At 48.9% G+C, this 13606-nt stretch overlaps 1 protein-coding gene across 2 annotated transcripts in view; it reads right to left on the reverse strand.

Moving 5' to 3' along the window:
- BRAP (BRCA1 associated protein) overlaps positions 1-13606 on the reverse strand; it is a 68494-nt gene that overhangs the window by 28251 nt on the left and 26637 nt on the right. For both annotated transcript variants that reach the window (XM_085880204.1, XM_085880205.1), the window contains exon 8: positions 818-893. In XM_085880204.1, the coding sequence (XP_085736330.1) occupies positions 818-893 (76 nt within the window). The remainder of the gene's footprint in view (positions 1-817; positions 894-13606) is intronic.

Genomic DNA, 13606 nt, shown 5'->3' on the forward strand with positions numbered 1-13606 from the left:
CTTCTTTCTGATCCATATAGACACATCGTTAAAAGTAAATCATGACGGATGTTTTCTTTCACAATGCCGTGGGACTCCCAGAAGTCATGTCAGGTCAGGTCAGGTCAGGTACTGGAGCACGTGCCAGAGCAGTGCGCCCAGAGCAGAAGTCCTGGGACAAAAACCTGGGCGGAGAGAACAGTGACGTCGTCAAATATGGTGCCGATGATACCCAGAGTGCTCTCGTAAGTGACATCACTTCCTTCGGTGCACTTTCCTCATGCTCAGTGGCTGTTTGTTTGAAGTTTGTACTTGTCTGCATGTGGACGTGCGATTAGTGTATTCAGCTCCACTACGAGCCAAAGATCCTGCAAATATCAAAGAAACTTGCACAAGCCCCTACAATGAAGAAAAATAAGGGAGCGCAAGTCCCTTAGGTATTCAAGACGTACAGGCGCAGTATACAACCCCATGACACTTTCAACTGCCCCCCCCCCACAATTAAAAAAACACAAGTTTAATATTAGTTCAACATTTAACACTACGCAATTCTGCCACCCACACCCAGACGTCATTTATCTTACTCAACTGAACTGGAAAGTAAAAGTTGGTCAATTTGTAAATGTTAATCCTCATGTACTACTAATGGGATTATGTGGTGCACACATCAGAAAAATTCTACAAACACAATAGTTAGGACTAAAACAGCACTGGTCATAGTACCCCATTAAATCCCGTCCTTCTGAAGCCGATCGCTAACATTGTGCCAGTAAAACTACGAACAACAATGAGTGGAAACAAGATGGCAAGGAATCGAAGACAGATAATCTTATCATACCTCCTGTACGCCACACACAAAGCAGTGGTTATCTTGTGTTGGTTCTGGTGTCTGACAATAGCGGCAAACAGGACAACTGCAAAAAGGAAAGAGTAGAGAGATGTTAGAGAGAGAGAGAGACAGAGAGAGAGACAGAGAGACAGAGAGAGAGAGACAGAGAGAGAGACAGAGAGACAGAGAGAGAGAGACAGAGAGAGACAGAGAGACAGAGAGAGAGACAGAGAGAGAGAGAGAGACAGAGAGAGAGAGACAGAGAGAGACAGAGAGACAGAGAGAGACAGAGAGACAGAGAGACAGAGAGACAGAGAGAGAGAGAGACAGAGAGAGAGAGACAGAGAGAGACAGAGAGACAGAGAGAGACAGAGAGACAGAGAGACAGAGAGACAGAGAGAGAGAGAGAGAGGAGAGAGGAGAGAGAGAGAGAGAGAGAGAGAGAGAGAGAGAGAGAGAGAGAGAGAGAGAGAGAGAGAGAGAGAGAGAGAGAGAGAGAGAGGAATAATGACGTTCTTTTCCTCATTGTTTTCTTCAAAAAAACCAACTATTACAGCAAAGATACATGTGCACAAACACAAAGAGCACACCTTATCGTAGAAAACTGATTTCCAAACACAATGATCGAATTTGAAGAGCAACAGCTGTTTGTTGAGCTTCAAGTCACATTTTCAGGATGTGGACAGGATGGCACAGAGGTAATACACTTACCTTTGAGCCGTCTCGTCCGGAGTCTGGGTATGACTCTCAGCACGACTACAAACATTCAGATTGGTGCTTCACAGGCAGGGTGCTTAATCACGAGATGTGCCGTCCCTTGGACAGACGTTAAGCGGGAGACCCATTTGCTGACATCGTTGCCGATGGACGTTAAAGATCCCCATGCTGTCTTTTGATGAGGATAAGGTGAGATATTGTTAAAATTTGGAAGTTTACTGCACTCAACATACAGGTCCTATCGATCAGTTATATCGGTAAGTACATGTTGCCAGTTAGGGTCCCGTCCCTGGTCTAATGGGTAATTAAATGTTCATGCGCTGTGGAGTTATTTTGATAGTTAGGGTTTTTCTTTTATTTTTAAACCACCAACATCAACGCCGACGACACCGCATCACCCTCACCTTCACTTCGCTTCCTTCACCTCGCTCTGGCCGACGTCATGGTGGGCGGAGTTCAAGGAGGAGCCACGCGGCGGCCCTCGACCACTCAGCGTGCAACGAGTGAGTCGACCGTCGCCCGGTCAATCAGATCCCACGACAGGAGGAAAGGGCTCCGCGTGATGTCACCACGCCCCCGGGCCAATCAAGGAGCTTGCCGCCCATTTTGGCCAGTGGGAGAGACGAAGAGCAATTTGCGTGCCAAAACCAGCCAGTGAGAGAGGGAGGGTCGCGAGGAGGCGCCCCCCCCTCTGAAGAGGGGGGTATAATTATTGCACGGTCTGCGCGTTCGGGGGGTTCTGAGAGTTCTGGCAAGAAGTGAAGATCTGCGCGCAAGGTGGGGGAGTGAAAAAGCATCTGCGCACGGAGTGGTTGGTGCCAGAAAGGGTCTTCTCCTGCCAGCTTTCGTCCTGCAGACTTCATTCGCCCGGGGCCCGGTCGTGAGGGCGTCTGGAGGTCCAGTTCTGCCCCGAGGACCTCGTCCTTGAAGACCGCACGAGGCGGACAGGTCTGAGACAGGCCTTAATAAAGACCATTTTGGTCCGATTCTTTGGGTGTGTGTGTATGTGTGTTTGTGGTGCCAGTCAGATAAGTAGTGACTTGTATAAGTGCCGTGATGTATATACGTGCATATCTTTTAAAATCGGTTTAACTCTGCCCTTATGTGCTCCCCTCATTCCCCCATTGTGAATAAATACCCCGATTGTTAAATGTTTCAGCTTGTTCGTGTCCTTTTCTCCATTGGCTTAGCGAGTTGCGTGTTGGGAAATTAGCCAGGCTGTTGCCGTTGTAACGGGATATTTGGGACCGACGGATCTCTGCGATCAAACCGCTCGGGTCGCACGCGGTTCGAGTACACTAAGTGGCTCGTTCCGTACGGGTGCCGTCAAGGGTGTGGAGACTCGTTAAATCACCACATGGTCTCTAGGTATTTTGAAAATTGGCGAATAACCCTGTACCACGTGGCAGAAATATTGACGCTTCACGGTCCGATAAGGGACCCGTACGTTTTCGGAGTTTTCCGAAAAGGTACGATCTAAATTCCGGGCGATCGGTCGAGCCGACTCTACTGCTCCATCTGGTGGTCGTGCTAGCAGCGGACGCCCGGCCCCACAACAATATCTCTTGGACCCTGGCCAAATTCCAGTCCTGATCAAATAACCTACAGTCAAAGTTCAGAAGCCTGGCCAGCCATCGACTGAAATTCGAAGCCTGGCCAGCCATCGACTGAAAATCAGACCAATTTTACATGCTCTGGGATTTGTCAATCCCAAATCTTCCATCTGATTTCCAAGCAGATTGAGGAAGAACGGAAGTCATTTTCCATCTCCTTGGGAATCAGCCAAGATCACCGCATTATACTAAAAGGTGTTAACACAAACCCTCTCAATGACAGTCCGATCAGCTTACGAACAATCATCAGTAAGGTCATAGAATCCATTACTGCAGTTGATATGAAATCATTCCTTTTCTCCAACAGCCTCATCTCAGATCACCAATTCAGATTCAAACTAGAAGGGCACTCGATAGAGCGCATACCTCCGCCAGGCTGACTAGTTTACATTTTACATCCCACTGAAAAGCCGGATCTGGATTCGGACCCAAATTAAAATTTAATTGGCTTGTTCTTGTCACCCAACCAACTCATCCGTCAAGTTTCATCCTTGGCGGATCCATAATTTTTGAGATATCATGCTATATATTGTTTTAGCCCAATCACTCAATCTCACTATCTATCGATCTCTCTCTGAAAGGACCGTTTGGCAAACACTCATATCTACTTTCTTAACAACTCTCTCGAAGAAGTTCAGACATTCAAACTCTTGGATCTCAATATCAGCCATGATTATTCTTCGATAAACCACATTTCAAAGTTGGCCTCCAGAGGCAGGACACTGACTGGGTATCCTCCATTGTACAAAGTCACTCTTTGGCACACCTGAACTCCTATTCACCTCATAGGCCTTCATACACAGCTTGATGGAGTACGGGTCTCCCCTCTGGACTGGAGCCCTTGCCTCACACCTTGCTTGGCTTGATGCCGGAGAAACCACGGCTTTTAAGATCATTGGAATCTCCCGTGCTGAAGCCGAGTCTATGAGCCTATCACTTTCCCATCACAGACAGGTCGGTGTTCTCTCTGTCTTCCACCGCCTCTTTTCTGGTATTGCACTCTGTGCTCTCTCCATGCTTTGTCCCCTGTCCCCTCCCTCCCCCGTCCCAGGTTTCTCCAGGACACAAGTGGTCCACCATCAACCCCCTTTTGGTGAAACTCCAAAAATCCAGAATCACCACTCATTTGTTCCTCTTTCATCCCACCTGTGGAATCAACTTCCACATTCTCTTCAATCCCATTCTTCACTCCAGGTCTTCAAGACTGCTGTTCACCACCATCTCAAATCAACCCCAAGCCAAAACCATGATATTGCTGTGGGCCGGGGACCAGTGGCGAGAGCGACCGCTAGGTGGGGGAAGTTACGTCGTCTCCCACCAGACCGCGGAATTGTAGGCCGTCGCTCACGGATAATTCCGTGAGGCGGTGGGTCGCTTTACTGACCGTGGACACCAATACCTCCACCGCGTAGAGTAGGGTCTTTTTGTCTAGATCCAATTTACCTAATTAACCACGTGGTGTCGTCTACCGGGGAACCACGCCCTCAGTACGTCTTGCCCGAACCGGATCACTCTACCAACTACCAACCACCTTTCCGGATCGGATGCAGCCGAGCAGACCCACCAAGAACGTACCGGCTAGAATGGAGAGATTATCGGGGATAAAGACCCGGCTAACCTCAGATCCGAACCAATGAAGGAAAAGACAGAAGCGAACTGGGAACATTTCTACAATAATTTATTTACAATCACTTACAAAAGGATACAGAACAGACATACGCGGGAATAAAACAGGCAAGATTTACAATGATCAAATAAAAACACATGCAATTCTACTTAAAGACGGTGCCACACACTGACAAAAATAAACCCAGATGTTTGGCAAAGGACCTTTTGTAGCCAGAGAGGGAGGTGAGCTGAGATCGCAGTTCGTTTGGGTACCTGAGTTCCGGGGAAAGGAATGCTCCGTGGTGCAGCACCTGGCAATGGTCATGCAGCTCGGTCCACAGCCGCCCGCGTGGAGACCGTGTTGGCGAAGGAGCCCGGGTTGAGTAGAGCGGAGTCCGAGGCGGGGATCAGGTTTCCAGCTTACTCCCAAGACGACTCACTTTCCAGCTCACTCGCTCTCCCTCTCAGTACTGTATCCTGAGGATGGTGTCATAATTTATAGATCACCCTCAGCGGGGAGGGGCCTTGGTGAAGCCGACGTCACTGTTCACCCTGATTGGACGGGGCTACCATGGGGCCGCCCTTTCTGGGCGGGTTTTGGCCATACCAGGAAGCCCGCCCACTCCACACGTGCGGACTCGCCAAAAAGGAACTACTGCAAGAGGATTTTGCCTCGGACAGCGAGTCGCCGGTTGGGCGAGTCGGCGAACAAGCGTTTGTTCAGCCCATGTGAGAGGAAAGTACTGTGGTTCATGATGGAGGGGATATAGTTTTATTAATGTAACTAAAAAAAAAAACATCGCAACGCACCCCTTTGATTTCCCACTAAACACAACGAGGGGTTCTATCTACACATATACTTAACGGAATAACTGACTTCGGAACAGTTGTATGTTTGTATGCATACGGTTCCTCGAACCGTAACAATATTTTCTACCCTCGTTAACTCGCCTCCCTCCATATTTCTCGTTTTTCCTTCCTTCTGTATCCATCCTTCTGAAAGCTTCCTTCTGTATCCATCCTATTATATACGTCTCCCTGACCTCTGCTTCAGTGTTCTCTCTTCCACAAGCCTTGAGTTTGTATATAAAAAGAAAAAAAAAATTAACAAAAAGCGAGTGCAACAAAACTTTGCGTGACCTCTTCTTTCATCCAGACGAAGGTCGCAGGCTCTGTTTAGAAAAGAAAATAAAATAAAATAAATTTTAATCAGATAATAGGCCTTCAGGCCTCGATTAAGTCTTGTGCTCATGCACTGCCTGCGTTATTTTTCCCGGAGGCGATCGAGTAATATGTATTGTGAAGAGCATATGTTGAGGTTGTATCTAGCGATTTGTCAACAATACAAGTTTAATTATTATAGTGTTTACACGTGTGCATGTTATTAAAATGATTGCTTCACACAGGATGATGTGAACACTTCCGCGTTCAAGCCTGAGCGAGTATGTTGATTACACACTGTCGAGATCGGGTAATATTGTTACGAATCTGGAAACAATGCGCACTCAACATTCAGGTCCCAAAGTTAGTCATGTCGATAAGTATGTGTACAGTTGGAATCCATCCCCTTCTGTCTAATGGGAATTACATGTGGGATTTTACATTTTAAACAGCAACTACAACAATAACAACACCATCGCCCACGCGCATCGTGTCACATACAGGGGTGAGATGGAGAATAGGGTGATCCCCTGGCTGTTCCGTTTGGGTTCTCAAACACGCACAGTGGGAGGGTGGTCTTTGCCCCTCCCACCAGACCACCCCTTTCCCAATCAGGGAAGCTATCACCTCAGGCTGGCTCCACCTTCACAGATGGAGTGTTCGGCCAGGCCAATTGGGAGGCCACCACGAGTCGCCTGACAACCCACGAGCCAATGGGAGGCGAGCGTGCCGAGAAAAGAAATCACTCGGACCTGAAGGGAGAAAAAGAAAGAGGAGAGGACGGAGACCGGGTAATCGTGGCGACAGCAGAGTGGTGGTCGATGAGGGTTCTGCGGGATTACGACGATTGCGGTCTACGGTCCTTGTTGTGGCTCACCGTGGTGGTGGTGGTGACCGAACAGTGCGGCGGCCGAGCAGCCAGGGACGAGGGCCGTGGACTTCGGGTCGTGGGTTCTTGTCCCACCAGTGGTTCGGAGTCGGTGTGGCCGCACGAAGCGGACAGGTACCCTGGCCCGGCTTGACCGAGATAGACCCACGGGGTCCAGTTCTTTTGGGTGTGCGTGTGCGTGTGCGTGTGTGTGTGTGTGTGTGTGTGTGTGTGTGTGTGTGTGTGTGTGTGTGTGTGTGTGTGTGTGTGTGAGTGTGTGTGTGTGTGGGTGCGTGTGTGTGCGTGTGCGTGAGTGTGTGTGTGTGTGTGTGTGTGTGTGTGTGTGTGTGTGTGTGTGTGTGTCCGTGGGCCCCGTCTGTTAAGTAGAGCTGTTTAAGTGTTTTCTTTTCATATTACATTTCTTTTATTCGTGATAACTCTGCTCTGTGTTCCCCTCCCCGATAATTGTGATAAATCTCCCCATTAGGACCATACTCTGTACAGAGCGTTGGTGCTGCCGAAGCAGTCTCCTTGGCTATTGGGTACAATCCTGGACGGGTCGCCACTCCGACGCAGGATACTCGAATGACTCGGTCATCCCAGCAAGCTGGTACTCATTTTGTGAACCTTGGAAGGATGGCAGGCTGAGTCAACCCCCGAGTGAATTAATTCAGCGGGAAACGAGATTTGAACTCAGGACCTTCGGATCCCAAGCCGCCACCCTAACCACTGAGCCAACACTATGCATGTTGTAAATAAATACCCCTATTCTTGAATGTCCCAGCAATTCCTTGTCCCTTCTTTCATTGGTTTGCCGCACTGGTACTCTCCGCTCGGCGTACAGCTCGGATCTGGCTCGGTAACGGCCCGGATCGCGCAGATCCTGCAGAGGGTGAATTTCCCCGGTAGTTTGGACGACGTGGGTATTTAGGTAAATTTAAATTGGCAATCGACCCTATCCCACGTGGTCGACCTAATGACGATCTTCGGTCCAATACGGGACCCGTCGGCTCCAGAGTTATCCGGGGTGACGACCTATTAATTCCGGGTGTTCGGTGGAGCCGACTCCACTGCTCCATCTAGCGGTCGTGCTCGCCACCGAAACTCGGCCCCACAACAATATGTATTATGAAGATCATATGTTGGTCATATTGTTGAGGGCCAGGGGTCGGTGGCGAATAACGACCACGAGATGGAGCAGTGGAGTTGTCTCCCACCGAACACCCGGAATTTAGGTCGTGACTCTGACAACTCCGAAGGTCACGGGTCCCTTAGCGGACCGTGGTCGCCAATACTTCGACGGCGTGGGGTAGGGTTAATTGCCTAATTTCAATATACCTAAGAACCCACGTCATCCAACTACCGGGGAAAACCACACCCTCGGCCGACTCTGTCTGGACCGAGTCGCAGGTACTGACGTAACTGAGCGGAGTTACCAAAGCCGCGCCAGTCCCAATGACAACTTACCGGCCCAAACGGCCTCACTATTTCTCAAGTCCAAACCATGCTGGGTCAATGAAGGAAAACACGAATGAACTGGAACATGTAACAGGGGATTTATTTTACAATAATAATCGGGGAGGGAAGCACACAAAGAACAGAGTTATCTGAATAAGAAATGTAATGTACAAGGAATGAAAACACTTAACAGACAGGGCCCATGGACACACACACACACACACACACACACACACACACACACACACACACACACACACACACACACACACACACACACACACACACACACACCCAAAAAGAAACTGGACCCCGTGGGTCTATTTCGGTCCTCAGCCGGGCCGGGGTACCTGTCCCGCCTCGTGCGGTCTATTTGAGCTTGTCCGTTGGCAGGACTCGAACCCACTGCCAACAACGCCGCACCAAGCTCCGGGGACCAAGAACGGCACCACGGATGCCAGCCAGCACGGCCGCAGACGAAGCAAATCACCACCGGACTGCAGACCCTCCGCAGTCGCCACGAAGACACCGGTCTGCAGAAAAACCTGCTCCTCTCGACCACTCTGCAGTCGCCACGATCACTCTGCAGAGCCCTCGTCGACCAAGCCAAATCGCCTCCAATGACTGCTCTCCACTCGACTTATCCTTTCCCTCCTCCGCGGGCCGAGGGAAAACGCTCTGAGGTACTAACCTCCGGATTGAACGAGGGGCTTGTTGGGCGACTCGTGGCCGCCGTTGATTGGACGAGCCCACGGTGGGCGGAGGGAACCTCACCCCTGTACGTGACACGATGCACATGGGTGATGGCGTTGTTGTTGTTGTTGTTGTTGTTGTAGTTGGTGATGTGGAGGATGTAGTTGTTGAAGATGTAAAAACCGAGCTAAAAAATAACTCGTAGCGCACACACGAAATTCCCACGAGACAGAAGGGGATGGATTCTAACTGTACACATACTTATAGAAATAACTGAACTACGGGGACTGCTGACTGTCTGTGTGCAGATGGCTTCCAAATCCGTAACAATATTATGTTTGCAAGTGAATAACGGAAACTGTGTATTCCCTTGAAACATTTCTCCCCTACCTCTAACCCTCCCATCTTTGTATGATCAGTCTTTTGCCTTTGCACTTTAAAAAAAAAAAAAGAAAAAGATCACCATGGTAAGCTGCCCACCGGAGCACTTCTGGAACTGTCAAGGGAACACTTCGTAACCTACCTGATGTGCATCAGAAATACTGGGTGTACACAAATTATGAAATGAATGGTGGGGTTCCATGACTGCAATGAAGTCACCACTATAATCACTTACAAGAAAGCAGCACGAGAGCAAATGAAAGTGTTATGCCAGAGATTCTTGACAGAGTATGGACAGAAATTGAATATCCATACGATGTGTGCGGTGCTGTTAATGGTGCACACATTGAAGTTGTGTAACTCCATTTCAAAAACCGCTTGAAATGGATAAAACTGCAATGTAATGGAGAAAAACTTTTTGAGCTTGTGCATCAAATAAACAAAAGAACAATGCACAGCGAATGTGTTTTTTTTTTGTTTTTTAAAAAATCAATCTGCTGACAAAACCGCACCATTTCATTTTTGTAGACCCTACACTGCCACATGCTACCAAAAAGACCCCGAATGAACAGAAACAAATCAGACGCAAGGAGAATGACTGTCTACAAGTCACTTGAGACTCAAGAGTAGATACAGGCTCGGCTTAAGGATCAACATGCAAGACAAGCAGTCTCCAGGTCAGCTGAGACTACAAAATAGACACAGGATCAGGTTGAGGATCACGGGCTGCAACCACGAGCCACATGGTCAGCCCATTGGCCTCCTTCACTCACGAGGCTCCCTTGCCGAGAGAATCTGATGAGCAGGATCAGCGTCAGGAAAACGAGCCACATGTACATACAATCGCAGCTGACGCTCACGGAGTTTACAGGAAACAAATCTAACCTGAGTCTATCTCAACAACCTCTCATTGGACACAAAGTCAAACCAGTGATACCCAAGGATTCTCCGAAGACACTTGGTACTGAAGGAGTCAAGTTTCCATCTCAGATCCCCCGCCAGAGTCCAAGTTTCACATCCATTGAGCAAGACTGGAAGGAAAAGCACATAAAGACTCGGGTTTTCATTCTCATGCATAGGTACCGACAGCGCCACACACCATGATCCAGTGAATCCATGATTCCACAGGCCAGAACCAGACATCTATCAACCTCTGGATCACAACATGCAGACACATGAACATCGCTGCCAAGGTAAGTGAATCTCTCCGTGACCTCAACATCCTCACCACAAACAGGGAGACACAAGATAGCAGCATCCAAGATGTCATTGGAAGCCAAGATCTTAGTTTTACCCATGAAACCCGTAATCCAAGTGCCTCCAACTCCTTATTCAGCATCTCGAGGGCCCCCAAAAGGATATCTAGAGTCTCCGTAAAGATGACTGCATCATCTGCGAAATCAAGGTCAGAGATCTTGACATTCCCAAACGATGCACCGCAGCTTGATCTCTCCAACATCCTCTCCAGATTCCAGTTCATACAAGTGCTGAAAAGTGTGGGGCCAGTACACACCCCTGACGAACTCCAGTAACAACTGGAAATAAGTCAGAAATGGAAATACCACACCACACAGCACTCTCAGTACCAGAGTATAGTTGGTAAATCAGATTGACCAGTTTTGCTGGCAACCCAAGAAGACCAAGAATCCTCCAGAGGGCAACCCGATTCACTGAATCAAATGGTTTGCGTAGCCCAACATAAGCTGCAAGCAGCCCCTGCCGAAACTTTCGCCTGCGTTCGGTGAGGACCCGAAGAACAAGGATACGGTCAATCGTTGACCTCTCTGGTGTAAAGCCAGACTGCTCTGGATGTTAGTGCTCAAGCACCCCATCGGACCCGATCAACCCTCTCAAGAATTTCAACGCGAACCCTATCAAGAATTATCCAAGCAAAGACCTTGCCTGGCACTGAGAGCTGCGTTACCCCTCGGTAGTTGTTGCAGTCTTGGCGATCACCCTTCCGTTTCCAGAAAGGGACAATAAGGCCTCTCTTCCAGTCAGTTGGGATGATGCCTGTGCTCCAGGCAGAGCACAGAACTGCATGCAACGACACAAGTACAGCATTTCCACCAGTCTTGAGAAGTTCAGCGTGGATGCCAGAAATCCCTGGAGCTTTACCCCATTTCAACCGGTTCACCGCAGCCTGCGTTTCCACAAACGGAGGTGGACCACAGTTGATTGGGGGGTCAGCAATAAGGATAGTAACACCCCTGACATCCAACTTAATAGCTGGTGGATCAGTCTGGTACAACCGCTCAAAGTAACCGGCCCAGCAGGCCTTCACTTTGGACTCCTCTGTCAAGAGCCTACACCCTCTGCTCTAACTGAAGTGCACTGAGGGATGGGCTTGGAGGAACGCAATGCACAAATTCCCCTGTAAGCAGGATGACAATCACATGACCACAGGTGATGCTCTAACCCCTCACAGATTCCTCACATAGGCCTTCTTGTCCACCCTCAGTGCACGTACAGTTTTACGCCTCCACTCCCAAAACAGCTGAGCTCTGACATCAAGCCTGGACCTGCGACTCTGTCTCCCAAGGGACACTGGATACCATTAACCAAAGTTATTATTCACCTGACGGTGGGTTCCAAGACATCCACCGGCAACAAGGATGGTGGTCTTGACACGATTTCCCAAAGTCCACAGTCCCCTCAAATACCCACTCAGCCTGTTCGCAAACTCCTCAGCGACCCTGTCATCCTTGAGTTTGCCAACATCCAGCCTTGGCTGGGGTGGTACCATTCTGCTGGATTTAAGCTGCAACGTCAGAGTTGCTACAACAAGCCAGTGGTCAGTATTGAGGAACTGAGCACTCCGGTAGACCCTGCAGTTCTGGATCATCCTCCAGCGACCATCAACGAGGACATGGCCAATCTCCTTTGCTACACCATCAGCGTTAGAATAACAAGTCCAGCGATGATAAGGTAGGTGCTGAAACCATGAACCAGCCCCCCCCCCTACATCCATGACTTATTACAAAGTCAAGGAACTTAGTGCTATTCAAGTTCACAGTTCCAGACCCATAGGGACCAACACATTTCTCATAACCATCCCTATCAGTTCCAGTCGATGCATTGAAATCCCCCAAGACTAGAAGTGTATCTCACCTGGGGCATTGATCAACCACAGACTCGAGCGTGGCGTAGAATGCGTCCTTCACAGTGAGATCACTCGCCTCAGTCGGAGCATATACAGAGACCAGGGAAACAACACCAAAGGAGTGACGGATCCTTAGTCTCATAATATGCTCATTGACGCCACACCAACATTAATGCACCACACTACACCGACATTACGGAACCCCATGAGCATCGATCGATGCCCAAAAGCAACATGGCGGAAGCACATGTGCAACCTTCGGAGGAGCAGGGAGAACCTCGCAATGGGTTGAGGAGGCACCACAGTGGATTATAAATCCAGTGGTGGGGAAGCACGACAGACAGCTGGCATAAAACAGCCATGGGCCAGTACCAGCGAGTTACTAGACACAGTCAGATCAGTACAGGGGCGTCACCGGATAGCTGGGACAGACACTGAGGCCAGTACCACTGCCCAACCACTGAGTTGCAGCCAGTCAAAGAAGTCAGTTGGTGAGTGATCACGCAGTAATGAGGAAGTCGAGTCAGCGCCACAGTGAAGCACCACGGCCATTGCCAGTTGGAGCTGGTTGAATTGGCGCCCTAAGTTCCAAAGACATCCGTAAGGAGAGATGGCAGTGCGAGCTCCGAAACCTGCAGCACGAGTACAGAGCCCCGATCAGTGTACTCGCCCAATTATCTTTAAACAGAACGCGTTTCAGCTCGCAGGTTCAATTACTTGATTCTGAAACTCAGTGCTGAGGACTCGCTGAGTGTGCACAACACTTCAGTTTCAACGTTCTGGAAGTTCATCTCCGGTTCTGTTGGGAAGCGGCTGAAACGTCACCTGGCACCAGATCTGCTCTCGCTTTTTCCATTACTGGACCAGCAGGGTCACTAGTTTTTTGGTTGGATGCTCCTATGTTCTTGAAAACTATAAAGAGTTGTGGCCAAAAATATTGGCACCCTTGCAGCACTTTTTTCAAATAATGCACCATTTCTTCCAGAAAATTGTTGAAATTTAAAAAAATCTTTTGTTTTCCACAGATGTATTTATGTGGTTTGCAGTGGAACAAAACAAAGTCGGAAAAAAAAAATGACGAAATCTTCGCTTATTCCACACGCAAATCCTAAAACGGCCCAGACAATATTATTGGCACCTTTTAGAAGTTGTTCGAAATAATTTGATTTCAAGCAGGTGATTCTCCTTTGCTTTGG

The sequence above is a fragment of the Eptatretus burgeri genome, chromosome 4, assembly GCF_056783735.1.
Source record: "Eptatretus burgeri isolate ZD-2024b chromosome 4, Ebu_testis_v1, whole genome shotgun sequence".
NCBI lineage: Eukaryota > Metazoa > Chordata > Myxini > Myxiniformes > Myxinidae > Eptatretus > Eptatretus burgeri.